Here is a 21,316-nt window from a genome sequence, read left to right as displayed (position 1 = left end):
TAATTTACAAAGCTATCACTTTGGAGTCTGACTTCTTATGCCCTGTGAATGTGTCTTAGAAATTAAGAACACGCTGCCCATAGGAGGAGGAGCAGCCATGTATTTTGATTCCAACTGCTGTGCCTTTCCATTTCATCGCTTTTGGCTTGTTATTGCGTTTTGGCTTATCGGTAATAATTCTAAGTCATTTCCTTTGTAAGTCATAGGTACATGTGAGAATGCTTACATCTACGTAGTTCTCCCAAATACTTATTCTTCAGAGTGCAGGTATAATCTTTTAGGAGTTCACATAACAATGTGTAAGATATTGCTACACATCTTACTACATACCATGACAGTATTCATTTCTATTCATTCATTGACATAGGAAACATCTACTAGGTGTCTAGTCTTGGATAAGCAGTATTAGCAAAAATATAATAAGACTATATTAGTTTTATTGAACAGAATAATAAATCCTCACTTACCTTTTTGTTTCCTAAGAAATTCAAGCATTTAATTCGATTTCTTATAATGGGGGAGAGGGAGAGCTTTTCCCAAAGAAACATAGACATCATTTTAATTATAAATTGAATTAATGGAAATCTTTAAATTTTGCAGGATGAGAGAGACCCAGAGAAAGAAGATGAATTGGAACTGAAAAGAGGTCTTTTATACAGAGACTCTGCCTATGAGAGTGACCCAGAGTATAGGTATGAGTTTGATTAATACAGTATATTAATCTGTAGTTGTTTTTTTTTTTCCTAGTTGCTATAGAAATAACCTGCTTTTTAATCTACTGGATTTGTGGGAAATTTAGACTCTGATTAGTAATTATTTATGTATTTATAGTTATTTATTTATTTATTTATTTTGGTGAGGAAGATTGACCCTGAGCTCACGTCTGTTGCCAATCTTCCTCTTTTTGCTGAGGAAGATTGGCCCTGAGCTAACATCTGTGCCCATCTTCCTCTATTTTGTATGTGGGATGCTGCCACAGCATCGCTTGATGAGTGGTGCGTAGATCCATGCCCAGGATCCGAACCTGTGAACCCCAGGGCTACCAAAGCAGAGCATGTGAACTCAACCACTACACCACCAAGCCAGCTAGTATTTTTAACTATATAAAATCCTATTAAAATATTTTAGTGTTTAGATTACTGAAATTTTTCAGTGAAAACAAATATAGTCAACTAATGATGAGACCTTTCATCCTACTTAAATTTAGTGTTTGCCTGCCCTGCAAATGCACGTATCCAGGGCTTATTTCAGGATATATTTATTCTCATCCAAACAATTATTTCCATAATTTTAGACCATGAGTAAACCTTTTTTAATAACAGAAGAGAAATTCTGTTCATCTAGCGTAAAATTTCAGAAATGTTAGTAATAATAAAATTTTTACAAGATTATACTAGCAAATCTCGTGAAGACTTTTGAAAGCTCTGTATCAGTTGCCACAAAATATGGTATTAAAAACTGAATGTAAATTGTGAGTTTATGTAACTACGGGTTCTCTGAATTCTTTGACGCTATACCACTGATTACTATACTGCTTCCACCTTCCTAAGTTTCCTGAAAAACAAGTATAAGAAAAAAGCTCCAGATAATGGAATATGTTTTATTGCTAACTGGGGTTTTGCGCTGGAATCTCTTACTTTTACCCTGGTAAGCTGGACTAGACATTCTATGAACATGTGAGGACTTGTCCTTTTGCCCCTCACACAGAGTATAAGTGTGCTCCTTTCCCAGAGTTACTGCTTTCCAACCAAGAGGCAACCTGGGCCTGTCATCAAGGTAAATAGTATGTTATAGTTGAGTTTGAAGTGGAAGCAATCCAAACAGGAAAAGGAATGTCCAAGAAAGTGTACACCTTGAGGAAGAAGAATTTTACCCTTTCTTACTTACTTAGTAAGTAAGAAATAGTTCTTACTTAAAGCTCTGTTCCCTAGATTGCTACTATATGGATTAGCATCTCAATTTTGGGTTCTTAATCCATGTAATTAATTCTAATTTGGGTGAGAAGTGAGTAGGGCTGATAAAGGAAAGGGTCTGATTTTCAAACGTTTTATGCATAATAATTACCTGATTCCTTCTTAAAAATATAGATTTCTACTTTCTACCCCCATAGATTCTGCTTTCTTGAGTAAAGAGGTGAGACCTAGAAATCTGCATTTTAAAAAATATCATGGATGATTCTAATGCAGGTAGTGTTTGTGAAAAGCATTGGTCTCTGTTTAAAGTTTGCTGTAAATCTCAGTATTGGTTCTTTCTCCAGTTCACCAAGTAGTGTTAATGGCTAAGCTTTTGATCACCCCGAACTGTTTTGGTACCTCTCAAGTGAGCGAGTTAAGCAGAGTATCAGGAAAGTTCTGCTTACACGTTTTTGAGATTACTTTATAATCCTTGCCACTTGTCTTGTATACATACTTGGGCCAGGTGGGACAGAGTGGTCAGTCCTTCAAGACCTTTTATAAGAGTATCTTCAATATTAGCTCCAGCAGCTACTGAAATGATCAGGATACTATTTTAGTTTTATCCCTAAGTCATATTATATACTAGGCCAAGAAATCACTCCCACTCTGCTTTCCATCTCAAAGATGAGAGAACCCACACTCAAAGTAATCACCCACTTCCTTGTCTTAAGGCTTGCATCAGCAGAAATCAAGAGAGAGAGACCGGCACGGTGGCGCGAGGGGTTAAGTGTGCTCGCTCCACTGCAGCGGCCCCGGGTTCGCTGGTTTGGATCCTGGGTGCACACCGAGGCACTGCTTGGCAAGCCATGCTGTGGCGGCGTCCTGTATAAAGTGGGGGAAGATGGGCATGGATGTTAGCCCAGGGCCAGTCTTCCTCAGCAAAAAAAGAGGAGGATTGGCAGATGTTAGCACATCTTATTAAAAAAAAAAGGGAAAAAATATCACGAGAGAGCTTGGAATCTTGACTTAATATCACCCCTCTGCAGACACCGATCATAAGGGTCAAGAGGAAGTCTGCATAGGCCTGTGGAATGGCTAAGTGAGGAGCTCAGCAAATCCTCTCCCCCAAAAGCAACGACAAAACTAGTATGAATTGTCAAATACAACAGTTTAAGGACTCTGGAAAATGGCCAATGGCATATAACAAATTGAGAAGCATTTATCAAGAAAATCTACTGAACCTCAATAAGGGAGGGCTTGAGGCTTACTGCTTGTTGGGGCAGACAACAAAAATCCAGGTTCGGGGCCGGCCCATGGCTTAGCAGTTAAGTGCACACACTCCACTATTGGTGGCCCGGGTTCGGGTTGTGGGCACGCACCGACGCACCGCTTGTCCGGCCATGCTGAGGCTGCGTCCCACATACAGCAACTAGAAGGATGTGCACCTATGACATACAACTATCTACTGGGGCTTTGGGGAGAAAAAGGGGGAAAAAAACACAAAGGAGGAGGATTGACAATAGATGTTAGCTCAGGGCTCATCTTCCTCAGCAAAAAAAAAGGAGGGTTGGCATGGATGTTAGCTCAGGGCTGATCTTCCTCACACACACACACAAAAGTCCAGGGACAGTATAGCCAAAGCCAAAGTTGGCCTTGATAAAGTTCTACTATCCCTGGTAGTCTGGAACGTTATGTGTATGCATAAAGCTGTAAGTATGTTCAGGAGCAACTGGAGAGGGTCTTAGGGAGCCACTAGTCCCTGGCTGAATGTGAGGCCTTGTGAAGGCAGAAAGTAGAATCCAGGACAGACTTGTAAACTGGGTCAACTTTGAGTATATTCCCCAAGCCCCACAAAGATCCTCTGGCCGCAGGTGAAAGCCTTATGGGCTTATTGATTCTGACCAATCATTTGCTGGTCACAAAGCTATGCTGACCCAGGGGCAGCATCTTGGAAGCTAGGCATAAAAATAGAAACAATAATTTTAAAAAAAGGAGAAGGAACAAGAGACACCACAACTACACAGTGCAAGAGAGACAGACTCCACAGCATCAAGTCACTAAACAAATAATCAAAAACGACAACTTTGTTAAGGAGGTCAGAATCCAGAGTTGCTGCAATTTTTATCTAAAATGTCATTTTCAACAAAAAAATTATGAAGCATACAAAGAAACAGGAAAGTGTGACCCATACACATGAAAAATGAGTTGCTAGAAACTGTCTCTGAGGAGGCCCAGATATTGGATTTAGTAGCTATGTTCAAAGGCTAAAGGAAACCATGTTTAAAGAATTAAAGGGAAGTATAATGACAATGACTCATCAAGTAGAGAATATTAATAAAGAGATAGAAATTATTTCTTTCACATTTTTCTTAGCAAAATTATGCCCCAGACTCAATACTTTATCTTATGATCTAGATATACATTGCAGTTATCAACCATGGAGTATAGCTCGTTATTTCATCTTCCAGACATCAGCTTACCCATGCTAGCTGTCCCATGTCTTCCATCATCTTTGAGAATGGAATTCATTTGGAAGAAATCGCTTATCAAGGAGTTATTAAGTGACCTTTTACTTCTAATACTTTGGGATTTGGGAGCTGGCTTGGGGAAAAGAATCTACTACCCCTGCAGACTTCCTTCTCACTTTCGTATTGCCTATTGTTTAGAGAATTTTAGACATTTGCTGTGGTAGCCTTGTCAATTCCCAGGGCCCTGGGATGCTCTTTCCTCCTTTTAGTACCTTCTATGTATATTTCAAATTTCTTCAGTTTTCAGGATGTTTAAAACTGTCTACATTGTTGTGTACTTCTGACATCACTATCCTGTTTGAGCATTAGTTCTAACTAAAGACCAGGCATGAGGTGATGCTTCATATAGATGAGAGTTGGCCACAAAAAGAGAGAAATAAGGATAAAAATAATTAAGTTCATCTTCAGAATACAACTTGGCCTTTTACAACTATTGCTCCCAATTTTTAACCACATTGTTCTTTTATGGAACTAGCTATTGATATAAACTGTTTTCTCTCTGCTTATGCATATTTTTCAGGTTATTAACAGTAGGAATATGCTCAATATGAATGCTTTAATTATGAAATTATTATTATAACAGAATCTCAAACTGAGTAATTTAAATTTTGGCTATACTTTTTTTTTTTTTTTTGGTGAGGAAGGTCAGCCCTAAGCTAACATCTGATGCCAATCCTCCTCTTTTTTCTGAGGAAGCTTGGCCCTGAGCTAACATCCATGCCCATCCTCCTCCACTCTATATGGGACGCTGCCACAGCATGGCTCGACAAGCAGTGCGTTGGTGCACACCCGGGATCCGAACCGGCAAACCCCAGGCCACCACAGCGGAGCGTGCGCACTTAACCACTTGAGCCACTGGGCCAGCCCCTTGGCTATACATTTTTAAATAATGCAAGATTGACTGTAGTTCTTTCCCAGTGGTCACTATCTGATTAATTTGATGAATCTAGTAAGATGTAATAAATAGCCAAAAAGCTTTCTTTAGTATTAACAAATGAAAGAAAAAAGCTAAACAATATATAAACTTAAAATCTCTTAAATAAGAATAAGCTTTCACTTTTAAGTGAGAAAATGTTGCCTAATTCTAATTTGAATTAATTGGACCTTGTGTTATTAACTCAAGTATCATACAGTCTTTTTTCATTAAATATTTAAGATTTAGTTTTTCTTTTTTTAAAACTTTTGTCTAGAAGATGTATTGATACTCAGCAATATTTGGGTTGTTGCATATTTATGTGATTTTTCAAAGTGTTGTACAAATTGTAGCTTAGGGGTCTAGAAAAGTTCTTGATGATTAGAAAAGGGAAGTGTTGTATTCATCTTTAAAAACAAAAATGTGACCTTAGTGATTAGACTAGCCTACTTGATATTGATGCCTGGTATCTAGAAAGTACCAGGACATGTCCAATGTTCAACTTGTAGCCCCATTAAAGAAGCAAAATGGTTTGGTATGGTCTCGTAGGCAACCAGAATGGTTTTATGACTAGCAATTTTTGCCAGACTAATTTAGTTTTTTATGAGAAAGTAATACATTACATACAACTTTCAGTAAGGATTATGATTTTATGACATTCTCATAAACAAGTAGGCAGATATGGTTTTAACTAGATATCATTTGGTAGGTGGACTGCTGACTAGATGATGACATGGAAAAAGATTATTAGCAGCAATCCCAAGTTAGCCTTGGAGCCACAATAAGTAGTATTTCATGATATTATGCTCAAACTGTGATTGTTTAAGCTTTAGTGATAACTGCCTTTAGGAATAAAAAATATGTTTATTATTTTATTTAACTGAAGTAAAACATGAAAATACTCTGAAGTATTCTGGCTACACTCCACATTAGGTTAGTTTTATGTCTGTTTCTTTTTACTGGAAATATGGTAAGGAATTCAGGAAAGATGATTAAAATAAATGGGATGTTCTCTCTGCTTGTGATAATGATATTGAGTTTAACGTGCGTTAGTGAAACCAGAGGGATGACTTAAAATATCAATTTAAAATACTATTTTTGTGTTTTTTAAATGAAGACCACTTGTCCTCTTTACCCAGATATGCACTAAAAATAATATTTGAGGTTAAGGAGACTTTAGAGTCATCTTTTTTTTTTTTTTTTGGTGAGGAAGATGGGCCCTGAGCTAGCATCTGTGCCAATCTTCCTCTATTTTGTATGTGGGACGCTGCCACAGCATGGCTTCATAAGCGGTGTGTAGGTCCACACCTGGCATCTGAACCCACAGACCCCAGGCCGCCAAAGAGGAGCACGTGAATTTAACCAGTACACCACTGGGCTGGCCCCTTAGAGTAATCCTAATTCAATCTCCCACTCATAGTAGAAATCACTTCTGTATCCTCCCATCATAGGCTCTCTATTCCTTCCAGGATTAAATTCTCTTTTTGGCTCTTAGTTAAATCTTGCTACATTCTTACCTCTGCAGTTATACCTGGTATTTCATGATATTCCAGACTGTTTCATGCCTTGGTTCTATTACAATATGATGCCTGGAATAACCCACGTGTCGTTTATCTGATGAAGACTTACTCATCCTTTAGGACTAAGCTCAAGTTATTCCCTCTTCTGTGATACCTTTCATGACCTCAACAGACTGTTAGGCATTTTCTCCTTTATCCTGCCACTTCCTCTTATGTATATAATTTCAATTAACAATATTTATCTTACAATGATAACTATTTTATTATACATCTGTCTTGCTGCCTTCTATTAAGTGTGAGCTCTTTGAAGGCACAGGTGTTTTACTTATCTTTGTTTTTTACTGCCCATTAAGGTCTCTGACATGTACCAGGAGCTCGATGTAAAAAAATAGTTCAAATATTAAAATTGGGTTCTTTATTAATAATGATCAATTTCATTCCTGAAACTCTAAGACATTACTTAAGTAAACTCATTTTATGATGGTGATATTTAATAACATCCCTAGATAAGGAATCAACAGTGGAATTAATAGTGATGAAAGCTGTTAGACCTTATTTCTTGTCTTGGGCTCATTTCAACATTTTCTCACTCAGGGAAGAGAAATAAGTGACCTATAAGTAACTTATAAGAATTAGTCTTCAGTAAATTCGTTTGAATAGACTTCTTTTAATGTTTACTCTATAGTTCCTGCTAATAATAAAAGAAGATAAATGACAACATGCAATTTTTTCCCTAAGTTTTTGGGTTTTTTTCTGTAGAAAACTAAGCCTTTAATTCAGTGCTTTCTAAAGTATAGTTCCTAGACCAGCAGCCTTAGTATCACCCTGGCACTTGTTAGAAATCCAGATTCTTAGACCCCACCTCAGACCGGCTGAATTAGTAACTCCAGAGGTGAGGCTCGATAATCTGAGTTGTAATAAGCCCTCTAGATGACTCTGATGCATATTAAAGTTTGAGAACTACTGTTAGAACTTATCAGTAAATTTTGATGTCTTTAATGACATTTTATGACATTTTATCTTTATATGGAATCTTAAAGATACAAAATGCTTTTCAGATTTTATTAAACCATAATATAACCTCGCTTTATCATCTATTCTGAACTCCAAGACTTTGAATACTTTCCTTCCTACTTTCCATCCATCCATCCATCCATCCATCCATCCATCCATTGTCTATAAAGCATACATCACAACCTCAATGCTATTCTTTGTGTTTTGTCAATCAAAGTTTTACTTAATAGGAACCTTTATTGACTATTATGGAAGGAATTCATCTCTTGTATTATAAAAAGTCTTTGACTATAATGACTCTTAGCTCACAAGTTTAAATTATAGAATATGCATCATCATCTTTAAAGTCACTTTCAACTCTGGTTCTTTGAGTGCAAATGGCAAAGGCCAATTTTTTTATTCTCATGACCTTTCAGTTATTTCTTAGAATTAATATTCTTTGAGTAGCATATTCATCTTACCTTCTGATCTTCTTTTCCATGTATATCACCTTATAGATATTTTATCTGAAGACTTTGTTTAGAGTAGTATGTACTTGGTCTTCATTTGATACTGATACAGAAAACACCCTTAGGGTTTCAAGTGAGTTTGCCCTTTTCTAAGCAAAAAATTAGTCATGTCCTTTGTCTCCCAGCTTATACTAAGCTGCCCAAGGCCTTCTCTTCTCTGCATATATGCTAGGCTTTAAAAAATAAATTTATAATTTATACCTTATCAATACTTAGGATTTGAAACTGCCCAATTCTCAGATATTATCCTGGTGTCTCTTATTTTTTGTCTTTTTTTCTTAGTAGCATTGTCATAAATATATAGAAGACTCCCTATTCAAGTAGCAAGAGTTAAGTTGCTAAAAAATAGTGCAGTACATTTAATAAAATAGCAATATTATCCCTGCTTTAAAGATAACCATTTTATGGTATACAGCATTGATGCAGTATTTTGTAGAGTGTAGTAGGGAGTTACTAAGTTCTTTGAATGGATGAATGCTGGATATACTCACAGTAAAACACAGATGTGTAGTCTTTATTTTTATTTATTTATTTATTTATTTATTTATTTTGTGACGAAGATCAGCCCTGAGCTAACATCCATGCCAATCTTCCTCTTTTTGCTGAGGAAGACTGGCCCTGGGCTAACATCTGTGCCCGCCTTCCTCCACTTTATATGGTACGCCACCACAGCATGGCCTGACAAGCGGTGCGTGCCCAGGATCCGAACCGAGGCCGCCAGCAGCGGAGCACGCGCACTGAACTGCTATGCCACGGGGCTGGCCACAGAGACGTGTAGTCTTTAAAAGCTTGTTACTATAATAAGACTTTTTAGTGTCACTTACACATTTTAAACTTATTAATATACCCAATAATGGAAAATCAGAATTGATTCAGTATGTTCACAGTTCATTAATTAGAAAGCCAATGCTTCCATGTCTGGGAGTAAGTATCACTTTCAGGATTCTGACACTCAGCTTGCATCCGTCCATGGACCACTTTAGGACCTCGTCTATGTTCACATCTCTCTTTTGCAATTCAGACTTCCAGGCTGAACTGATTCCCAAATTCTCTCCAGAGAACCACAGTACTGTTTACTAACTTGAAAAATTTTGCAATTTTAAATAGAAATAAACTCCCTGCCAAATTTTGCAAGACCTAAAATCATTAGAATGTCTATTTTGGCCACTTTAACTCATCTTTAGAGAACCTTATCAGGTTCACAATTGCTCCTAAAAAACTTTCTGAATTTTATTTATTTACTGCAAGCCACTGAGACGGTATTGTAAGGCAGCTTTGAGACATGAAAAAAGAATGTATTGTCTAATGGAACCAAAAGAGTAGCAAATCTATGCCTGATAACATTAAATTCAATAATTTATAATCGGGATTAGGAATTTGGTTTACAATTTTGGAAAAACCTACACAGTGAGTTTTCAAGTTAGCAGCCCTACCACTACTTACCTTTCTGAGAGCTGGGTAGTGGTGTGTGTTAGAAAGTCAAACTCATGTTTAGTAGGTTTATTGTAATAGATCTGGCCTGGCAACTAAACAAAATACAGAGTTCATAAAAGGACGTTATTATCTGGCCATCAGTATGCAGTATATTTGATGATGTGGACAACAGGGAGACAGGAACTGATCTGTGTTTTGTGAAATATTAATTAATGCATGACTTGCTGCAAAACAAAAAACAAAACAACAAGTAAACAGAAAACAACCAAACAAAACACAACATGTGGGACTGCTCAAGTGGTATGAGGGAGCAGCGGCACATGTGGGGACTAGGCTGGTGGGCATGTTGGCAGAGGTATGAAGTACATGCAGAAATGTTTCTGTTAATGTATTTGTGTGTGTGATTTCCCTGTCACATGACTCAAATTGTCAAAAACTGTTTTAAGTGACAGGGGTTCGGCTTGGTAAAAATTGTATGAAAGAAATTATATTCAGTTAACTAGACTGTTTTTTTTGTGTATGTGAGGAAGATCAGTCCTGAGCTAACATCCATGCCAATCCTCCTTTTTTTTGCTGAGGAAGACTGGCCCTGGGCTAACATCCATGCCCATCTTCCTCTACTTTATATGGGACACCACCACAGCATGGCTTAACAAGCGATGCATCGGTGTGTGCCCGGGATCCGAACCTGCAAACCCCGGGCTGCCGCAGTGGAGCGCGCGCACTTAACCGCTACGCCACCAGGCCGGCCCCAACTAGATTATTTCCTGAGCAAAGCTAATGAAAGAAATTTGGTGACTATATCAAAGCAACAACATTGAGACTTGGCTAAGGCCTTTTGAAAAATTTTAAAGATTATACTGACATTAGAAATTGTTTTAATTATCTCTCTGAAACTGAACGGACAAGATAAAAGTAATGATAATTATGTCTTAAAATACCTTTGTTATCTCAGACTACATCATTTTCAAAATTTTCCATTGTGAGAGAGGTGTACCAAGTATAAAGAAAGTTTGGCAGGATCTAGTAAATATTGCTAGAAAGTATGAGATAGAATCCCATTTTAGCAAAGCCATCAGGAAGTGGAAAGACCTATTGTCATGGTACATGGAAGTGAATTTTTTAAAACTTATTGTGAAATATGTCAGCTGTAACAGAGGAACATATTTAAGGTTTGTGCATCCTAAATAATAATAATATAAATGAATACCCATTTACTCACCATCCAGCTTAAGAAATACATAGAATACAACCCATACCTATAAAGCCATCTTATGCCCCTAACCAATTGCATCTCTCTCCATAGAGATAACTGCTATTGTGACTTTTCTGTTAATCTTTCTCTTTTTTTTCTTTATAGTTATACCACATGTGTATCTATTCTTAACCAATAAATTATTTAATTTTTCTTGTTTTGAACTTTATATAAATGTAATTATAACTGTGTATTTGAAGCTTGCTTTTCTCCACTTGATTTTTCAGTTTCATCCATGTTGATGCATGTAGCTACAGATCGTTAATTTTCCCTCCTGTATACTATGCCATTGTTTGCATATACTACAATTTGATTTATTTGTTCTAATGTTGATGGATATTTAGTGTGCTTTCAGTTCTTAGCTCTGTTACAAAGAGTGTTGTTATGAACATGTTTGTATATGTCTCCTGGTCTTATTTGCAAGAATTTCACTGGGGTACCTAGGAGCAGAATTAATGAGTTGAAGTTGCCTTACTGAGTCATGCCAAACCGTTTTCCAAAGTGTATGTATAAATGTTCTCATTGCTTTACATTCTCACTGACACTGTATCAAGCTCTAAGAATAACATAGCAACTCCATGCCTTTTTCATGATCACTTTTATTGTGTTCAAGTGGTAGATTGACTTCAGGCCAAATAGCAATTTCTTCTTACAGATACAAGCTCCAAGAGTTCCTGTTTCACAATTGACAATAGAAGTAACATCATGGGACTGATAAGTCAGGGAAAAAATTGTGTAAAGTGAGATTCCAAATATATGAAGAAAATATCTGTAGCATTTAATAGCCAGGATATACAGTTTTGTATGGCACAAGATTCATCATCTCTAACATGCCTGAGAGGTTTTATCTATAACAAGTACTTCATTTATTGAAGTAGATCAATTATTTATTTTTTAAAAAATACGATAAACTCATTCTTTGAAAAAGTCAATATTTTATGTCTAGCAAATGGTATGTTAAGCCCACAGCTTATGTTTATGATAGTAAAATTGTAATTTTGGTATGTTTAGAGAAGTACTATCAAGCCTTCAGAAAGAATTGCCTTTTCTTCTCTATTCTCATTACAACTAGCCTAGTCCTGGTCTAATTCATAGCTTCCTATCTGTTCTCCCTCTCTTTTTTTTCTTAAAAACCCTCAAAATTGCAGTGGATCCCTATCACTTCAAATAAGACTCTTCTGCCTTGTTTATCCTCCTTGAGGACAGTAGCAGCACAGCATAGTAGAACGGATCTTAGAGCCACAGACACGGCATCTCTCTCCATTCTGTCACTTACTAGCTGAGCAATCTTAGGCAAGTCGCTTGACTTCACTTAGTCTCAGTTTCCACAATTAACTACTTCAGAGGGTTGTAAGATTTTTTGATAGATATATATAAAGTACCAGTAGTTCAGAGCCTCATATTTAATAACTTTTCTGTGCAAGTTAAGCATGTACTGTGTACTTTATATATATTCTCTTTGATTTATTTTTTCTTGGCCGAGGAAGATTCTCCCTGAGCTAACATCTGTGCCAATCTTCCTCTTTTTGCTTGAGGAAGATTCTCCCTGAGCTAACATCTGTGCCAGTCTTCCTCTGTTTTGCATGTGCGTCACTGCCACAGCATGGCTGCCCACAGGTGGTGTAGGTCCACGCCCGGAACCGAACCTGGGCCGCTGAAGCAGAGCACGCTGAACTTAACAACTAGGCCACGGGGCCGGCCTCATCTCTTTGATTTTTAAAACGATTCTGCAAAAATATAGTAAAAGAAGCTGAGATTCTGGATGATTAAATAAATTGCCCAAGGTCCCACAGCTTGGAAAGGATTGAGCTGGAATTCAGTTCTAGGTCTGCCTGACTCTAGAGGCCAGGCACTCTCATACAGGCCATACCACACCATCTGTATTCTGCTTTTACCGTGACACACCTATCTCTCTTCTCTGAATTCATTTTTAGCTCTCATACACAATTTTCATTTTATTGTTTCGTAATTGTTTCATACAAATAGTGTCACTCTTTGAAGGCACAGGCCTTACTGTGTTTTATTTCTCATAGCCCAAACAGAGTATCCCACACCCATAAAGTACTCAGTAAATATTTGATTTATATAGTACTACCTCTCATTTAGTTTCACCATTGTTTTAATCTTTTATTTCCTTTTTTATAGCTCATATCAGCGGCCACGTGGCACTCTCCATTTGGATGATGGCGAATACTGGTCCAACAGGGCAGCCTCTTATAAAGGAAAATGCCACCGACCCATCTTTGAGAACAGCATGGACAAAATGTACAGGAACTTATACAAAAAGGCCTGTAGTTCTGTTTCTCATACACAGGAAAGCTTCTGAGACCATCTGCAATAAACTGTATGAGTGTCCGTGTCAACGTCTCAATGAAAACGTTTGATGTGATCAATATCTGTATTCCTTTTTTTTTGTAAAGACCAGGGAGTTCTTGGGGCCGGCCCAGTAGCACAGTGATTAAGTTCACGCACTCCACTTCAGTGGCCTAGGGTTCGCAGGTTCGGATCCTGGGCACAGACCTACGCCCCGCTTATCAAGCCATGCTGTGGCAGGCATCCCACATATAAAGTAGAGGAGGCTGGGCACGAATGTTACCCCAGGGCCAATCTTCCTCAGCAAAAAGAGGAGGATTGGCAATGGATGTTAGCTCAGGGCTAATCTTCCTCACCTAAAAAAAAAAAAAAACAATTCTAATTGAGTACAGTAGTTAGACTTAAATAAGTTCATTACTTCAGATGGTAAATGATCACAGGCAATCCTTTTTTTTATCACAGAAGAGAATGCTGTGTTCCAAAAGTCAGAGCTCTGCCAAACAGTCTCAGCGTGCAGTCTATGAAAAGGACATCTGTCACATCTATCCCATTTCACCATCTGCAAATCCAGGGTAGATTCTCTCCAGAAATAGTCTTCTGCCTTAGTCACCTTGGAATTTTCTTTTCATCTCCTTGACTGATTATCTTATCTTAGTAAGATTTAATTAATATTAGCTCCCTTTTCTTGATAATGAGCGAAAAGATATACTGTACAGAAATTAATTTCCCAAGTGTTTAAACCCTATTTTAGCTAGTATTTTCTACTCTTTTCTCCCTTAGAAAGGGCTATTTATATTTCTTAGCTCATAAGAAATAGCTTTCTTTTTAAGGTTTGTATAATCATTCGCTCCCTCTCTAAGAGAACTACCTGTTACCTAAAATGTGTAGCAGTTAGGTAGATATAGCAGTGGCCGTGTATGACGCAAAATGTGAGTAACTGATTTTTAAAGACAGGATTCTTGGCATGGTTTTCTTCTTTGGGCCATATCTTTTAGTGCAACCAGAATCAGAAAATAACCTTTGTTAATGAGCGTGTACAGACTCAAAAAGAATAAGGGAATTATATTGTAATTTTACCTCTTTAGAGTTTTCATAGATACCAAATGGTCCAAGAAAGTAGTATGCTTACTTTAAAGGACACTTGGAGCCATTAAGGGGAGTAAAATATTATAACAGAACTCTTTGTAGTAGGCACTGGAAAGTCTGGTGGTTGATAAAATTAGCTCCTCCCTCATCCCCCAAATACAAACCTTTGAGGCCAGTGAACTTTGAAGATGTGAAGAAATCAGTTACCTCGTATTTATCAGAGAGTGAGTGGAAGGAAAGCAGACAATAGGAAATAGGTGAACTTGGCTTACAAGCTGGAAGAGTTGACTACAAGGTCGTGTTTTCTCATTGACTCCATCTTTGGCTATTTCTACAGTTATGATTTAAAAAGAAAAAAAAATTGACTTGAACTTCACTTGAATTGAAATTAACGTGTAAAATTGGCTGACTTATTTTTATATTAGGAGAAAATATATAATGCTCGTTATCTAATAATAGGACTTTTAAACTTCATGCTAAGAGTGTTGTAGTATGGCAGTCTGATATATCAGAAAGCACGTCAGAGATAGGAGCCGGGAGTCCTAGGCTTTAGTTCCATCTCTGCCATTTTCTAGCTGAGTCTCTTTACTTCTCTGGTCTTTGGTTTCCTCGGCTGTCAAATGAAGAGAATGGAGTAGATCAGCATTTCCTGAACCGTGTTCTGTGGAACACTGATCAGGAGATGGTTATAGGAATGTAGACCCCAGTGTTTCGTTGGTCATATAAGTTGAGGAAAACCTGTGCACTATATTCACTCCCCTCTTCCCGCCCCCTTCCCCCTCCCCCAGTTTAGAGAGTCATAGGTAGGATGGCGGGTGAAAGGGCGTGCTATTGATGCAGAAACAACAGTTATAACCTGGAGCTGTCCCACAAACTAGGACATGTGGTCATCATAGTCATAGTCAACATTAGCATGGTGGAGGCTCTAAGAAATCCTGGTGTAAACCTGTTTTGCTCTAGCACCTAGTAGAGAGTCAGGCACATAGTCGGTGTTCATTAAATATTGAATTACTCCAGAATTTCCTAAGCTAAATTGAGGATGTAACACTATTTGTTGTTATGGCCATCCGTCCCCTTCCATTCTGCCCCCCTCAGCTCTCCACACTCCTTCTCAAATGCCATCCTCAGATACATGTGGACCCCAGTTGGGGACATGATGGACTATATGATCACTGAGGTACTCTCCCGCTGTAGGTTATATGATGTTTTGTACAGTAAGTTTTTGGAGGTCAACATTGAATAATGCCCTTTTTAAAAACATCACATCCTCAGTGAAACTTAGCCAGCTCTGGTGGTCTAGTAGTTAAGATCAGCACTCTCAGCACCACGGCCGGGATTCATTTCCCGCTCAGGGAACCACACCAACCGTCGGTTGTTTGTCATACTGTGGTGGCTGCGTGTTGCTGTGATGCTGAAAGCTATGCCACTGGTATTTCAGATACCAGCAGGGTCACCCATGGTGGACAGGTTTCAGAGAAGCTTCCAGACTAGACAAACTAGGAAGAAGGACCTGGCCACCCACTGCTGAAAAATTAGCCGTGAAAACCCTATGAATAGCAAAGGAGCATTATCTGATATAGCACCAGAAGGTAAAAAGATGGTACAAAAGACCAGGTGGGGTTCAACTGTGTTCTACACAGGGGTGCTAGGAGTCAGAATCGATTCAATGTCACTAACAACGGTGAAACATAGTATGGTTTTTGTGTATGTGTGGAAACAAATGAAAATTTCTTCCATGTAAAAATGCTGCTTGGTAAAAAGGACAAATATGAACTTCAAAGAAAATGTTTGCTATCCTAGAAAATCTCCTGAGTGAACAAGTTCTTACTGCACCTGTATCTGCCTTTGGCTGTGACAAAGGCCGCGAAAAGTGGGTCTCAAAGGGGATCTTCAGAAGGTGACATTCTGAAAGACATTTTCCTGTGGATTAAAGTTGACATCTCTCTGAAGGATCAGGTGCAAATTTCCAGATATGTAGCATCTTTGCTAAGAGTCTGATTATGTCCATTCCCTAGGGTGAAAAATAGTCTTTGTTGCTATCCCTAACTATTCCTGTGAATTCTTATGTTGTATTATCTTTAAAGAGCAAAGCCTGTAAGTACTAATAGTTGTCTTTTCTCATTGGTAGAAGCAGAAAGATGCAGCTGTTTATTCTCTTAGCCTTTTTTCTCTTTTTTCCACAGTCTAGTAATAGTTATTGGACTTAATCTGAAAGATAAATAAGCCTTACTTCTTCCTTTTAATGTATTTTTTTCGTTTAAATAAAAAAAACCCTTGGAATATTAGGAAGAAAAATGTCAATTCAACTAAGAAAAAAGATGAATCATTGAACTGAAAGTGAGTTCTCCTCAGTTCCACTACTAGTTATATAACCTTGTTTAAGTTGTTTATCCTTCTTGGAGCTCAGTTTTCTTACCTATATGGTGATGAAGGGGTTAAGTTAGAATGATCTTTTAATGTTCCAACATTTCTATGATTGTATAATTGATTAATGTGGAAGATCAGGAATGTGGGCAGCAGAGTTGTTTTGTGACTTCAAAGATTAAAAATCTGGAGCAAATAGAGAATTCTCATTATTGTGTTCATTTTCTAATAATAACTTTATGAGAAATAATCACATGCTGTAAAATTCACCCTTTGAAAGTATACAGTTGAGTAGTTTTTAGTATATTGACAGAGTTATGCAACTATAACCACTAGCTAATTATAAAATATTTCATCACTCCAAAAAGAAATCCTGTACCCATTAGCAATCACTTCTCACTCCCCTCTCCCCTCAACTCTCGGCAACCACTTATCTGCATTCTGTTTCTATGCCTATTCTGAACATTTCATACAAATGCAGTCATACATTGTGTGGCCTTTTGTGTCTGGCTTCTTTCACTTAGCATGTTTTCAGAGTTTGTCCATGTTGTAACATGTATCAGTACTTCATTTCTTTTTGTTACTAAATAATAATCCACTGTATGGTTATACCACATTTTGTTTATTCATTCAGTTGATGGGGATTTTCATTGTTTTCACTTTTAAGATATTATGAAAAATGCTGGTATGAACATTTGTGTACAAGTTTTTGTGAGAACATATGTTTCCATTTCTCTTGAGTATACACCTAGGAGAGGAATTGCTGGGTCATATGGAAACTCTATATTTAACATTTTGAGTAATTGCCAAACTGTTTTCCAAAGTGACTCTACCATTCTACAATTATTGTGTTTATTTTTATCTTACCTTAAGATCTTAGGCCAGTTACACATTCAAGCATTCATCCACCCATTCATCACATATTTATTGAGCTCTGTGTTAGATGTAGAGGGTATAAAATTTTAAAATGCATCTTCCCACATGTGTGAAGAGTCTATTGAGAGAGACGAATAACAGTGTATTTCAACATTTACAGTAGTTTAGTAACTTCTATGATATAAGAATGCAAGAATGGGGATAGGGCAACAGAACTTGAAAAGCGTGAAAATAAGAGAAAGCATGATTGTTCAGGAAACTTCAAGTGCTTTAGCTGGAGATGGTGTGCGAGGTTGCAAATGCTTCAGTAGGATATGATGAGTGCAATAAGAGAACCACAAAGAGAATGACAGGCCTGGAACAGGATTAGAAAAGGCGACCTTTGAGCTGGACATTGAAGGACTTTCGAGAATAGGAAATCAAAATGGCATAAACTAAATATTGATCAGGTTTTTTGAGGGTGGAGATGGGATCGAAGAAAGTGTCCGGTAATCAGTTAAAAATAAAGATCTAGAACTTGAGAGAACTCAAGAACAGAAAATGGATTTGTGAAGTCAGATAAAAATGATGAAGTCTGATAATAAATGAAAGCTCTATGTTGTCCTTGTCCTAATTTGTATGTGACCATAATAGGCATCCCAAGGGTAATAGACCCCGAGCAGTTGCACATGTTGCTTATTATTGGGGCCCTGGTGGTGGCAAGTTAGTTTGAGGGCCATCCTTTTAGGAATTAAGAAAAATATTCTTCTCCCAATCCCAGATTTTCTAACTAGCTAGAAATTCATGTACAAAATGAAGAGGTAGGAGAGAAAACCCAAATTTTTGTTATTGAGTTATTATGAGGGTATTATTTATCTCTGAATGATATACTTTGAATTTAACTATATAAAGTTCCTTAGACAATCAGAGCTTGTGACTATTCATCCATTTAACAAATATGACTGAAGGTGTACTGTGTTTCAGGCAATCTGCAAAGAGATAAACAAAAACACAGTTCCTGACCCGAGTTTGTAGGGAGAGATTGACATTCACTTATCACAGTGAGAGAAGTACTATAATAGGTGACAGAAATGCTATAAGGACAGAAAGACAGTCCCAATTAATTTTTTTTTAATGCCAATCCTCCTCCTTTTTTTTTTTCCCCCTTTTTCTCCCCAAAGCCCCAGTAGATAGTTGTATGTCATAGCTGCACATCCTTCTAGTTGCTGTATGTGGGACGGCCTCAGCATGGCCGGACAAGCAGTGCATCGGTGTGCGTCCGGATCCGAACCCGGGCCGCCAGTAGCGGAGCGCGCGCACTTAACTGCTAAGCCACGGGGCAGGCCCGCCAATTAATTCTTCTTAGAGGTGCCATAGCTTCAGAGAGGGATGATAATTGAAATTATCTGATGTTCTGTCTAGCTGGCCTGGAGAGCATATGCCTTAGAAAATCACTTACTAGGATTTGTAAAGTGGGAGGGAAATAACCCAACACGGAACAGATATGAGTTTACCAACTGCCACACCTACCTTGTTGTCTAAAGGTTAATAAAGTTAGTTAAGAAGCCCTTACTGCCTTTACCAAAAATAACTCTGCTTTTGAGGGAAAAAAATGTGTCTATAAGATATTCAAGAAAGTGCATTTTGCTACATGTCTATAGATCACCTCCACAAGAGTACTGAATGTGAGTTAGTGAGATAAATCAGGGTCTGAACTCAAGGAGCTTACCTTCACTATTGATGAAGAGTCAGACAAGTAAACAATTATAATATCTATGGATTCCCTCATTTTTACTCTGTTATGTTCTCTGTAGGATCTTCTAGCACAGGTATATTTCATCATCTTTGTATTGCCAGCACCACAACCTGGGCATATCTTTGTTATGGCCCTTAACAAACTGAATTATCAATTACTTTCTTATGTGTCTTTTTCTACTGGTCTAGGGTCTTGTTCACCTCTGCACTGGTGGCACACAGTAGATGTACAGTTGAACGACTATATGAAAGAAAAATACATGAAGGGCCACTAAAAACGATTCAAAGCCTAACTCTATCTGGATATAAAAAATAAGAAGACCTGACAAGGGGCTGGGCCAGTTGCGTAGTGGTTCAGTTTGTGCGTTCCACTTTGGCGGCCCGTGGTTTGTGGGCCCAGATGCTGGGTGTGGACCTACACGCTGCTCGTCAGGCCATGCTGTGGCAGCGTCCCATATACAAAAACAGAGGAAGATTGGCACAGATTGTCAGGGACAATCTTCCTCACCAAAAGAAAGAAAAAGACCTGATAAGACTGTTGCTCTCAGTTAGTTTATCTATACCTGTAGCCAAAAAAGAGAAAATGGAAAAGATGAGAGAAAAATCTTAGTTGTACCATGGTCCTCAGAGAGAAAGAAATGGTTCCTCAGTCGAGAGAGTTAACATTTCTGTAGTGAAATCTATTTTTCAAAAGTACTCTTAAATTAAGAAAAAAGTCTTATAATATGACGGCTTGCCTTTTTGTTTCTCTGTAACTTGGCTAACTAACTAAGATACTCAGTGTCAGGTGACTAGGGCTGGCTTCTAAACTCCTACTGTAGGAGGTGATAAGTATGGGGTTAGGCAATGGACAGGAAGCAATTGCCTGCAATTGTTTCAAGCACCTCATATTCCAGTGGAGTTTTAATCCCTTCTATGAAATGCAGATTTCTTAGTCCCCAAGATAAGCTTTAAATGTTTTCTTTCCCAATGTCTTATCTTTTGTCATTCACAAAGCAGTGCATTTTTGACTGAAGGACTGAATAATTCTGTATCTTCTAGCTTTCAGATGTAACCAGCCTACTAAATCTAGAAACTATGGCTCTCTTGATTAAGAATTAGTATGATAAGTAAGGTATTTATGTAGACATTTAAGAAAAACTGTCCCAATGAAATACACTCTTTTGTTTTCTTTTTTACTAATATCTTAAATTGTGGTGTGATGTATTCAAACTGTGATAATTCACCTAAATGAGTCTGATGGAAGAGAGTGTGTTCTGCTCTAATTTGTGTGGTATATGAATTGTTTGCAGGTTTTTCGGGGCGGGGGGGTGTGCAGGTGGTTTTTTGTTTTGTTTTTTTACTTCCCATCCCCACCTTAGTGTCATCTTTAAAGTTCTTGAAACAAAGGAATTAAAATGTTTATTAAGGACCACCATCTGTACTTGGTGATTTACATATGTTATCTTATTTGAACCTCACAATAACTCTGACCTAGGGTAGGCATAAGTAATCTCAGTGTTACAGACTAGGTAATGAAGGATCGCACTGCTGTGTTGGCCAGCGAGAAACACGGCCAGTAAATAGTAAAGCTTGAGTTTGACTCTAATCCCAACTCTGCCTCTCAACTGGGTAAGTGGCCAAAAAACTCGGCTTGTTACAATTCATAGATTTTTAAATGGTGGAGCTAGTAACTCTTCAGAGAAAACCTCGGTGGGTTACAAGGTAAATGGAAGTACATGAATGCAGGAAAACCTAGGGCAGATTTCCAACATCTAAACACTAGGCATGAATAAGGAGATCATCTCATGAACCAAGGGAGAAGTTGAAAGAAGTGTATGAAAGGAATATCACTGAAGATTTGTTTTAACTGGCCTGAGGGTTCGTGGTAATCAG

At 37.8% G+C, this 21,316-nt stretch overlaps 1 protein-coding gene across 5 annotated transcripts in view; it reads left to right on the top strand.

Annotated features, from left to right (window-relative positions):
* The window catches only part of SPATA6 (spermatogenesis associated 6), a 138,745-nt gene extending 118,007 nt beyond the window's left edge, over positions 1-20,738 (top strand). For all 5 annotated transcript variants that reach the window (XM_058552359.1, XM_058552357.1, XM_058552355.1 and 2 more), the window contains 2 exons: positions 601-692; positions 13,214-20,738. In XM_058552359.1, the coding sequence (XP_058408342.1) occupies positions 601-692; positions 13,214-13,394 (273 nt within the window). In that variant the 3' untranslated portion in view covers positions 13,395-20,738. The remainder of the gene's footprint in view (positions 1-600; positions 693-13,213) is intronic.
* Positions 20,739-21,316: the final 578 nt, after the last annotated feature.

The sequence above is a fragment of the Diceros bicornis genome, chromosome 13 (assembly GCF_020826845.1).
Source record: "Diceros bicornis minor isolate mBicDic1 chromosome 13, mDicBic1.mat.cur, whole genome shotgun sequence".
In the NCBI taxonomy this organism is placed as follows: Eukaryota; Metazoa; Chordata; class Mammalia; order Perissodactyla; family Rhinocerotidae; genus Diceros; species Diceros bicornis.
Note: the sequence above shows the minus strand (reverse complement) of the source record. Positions and strands in the feature narration are given on the sequence as shown.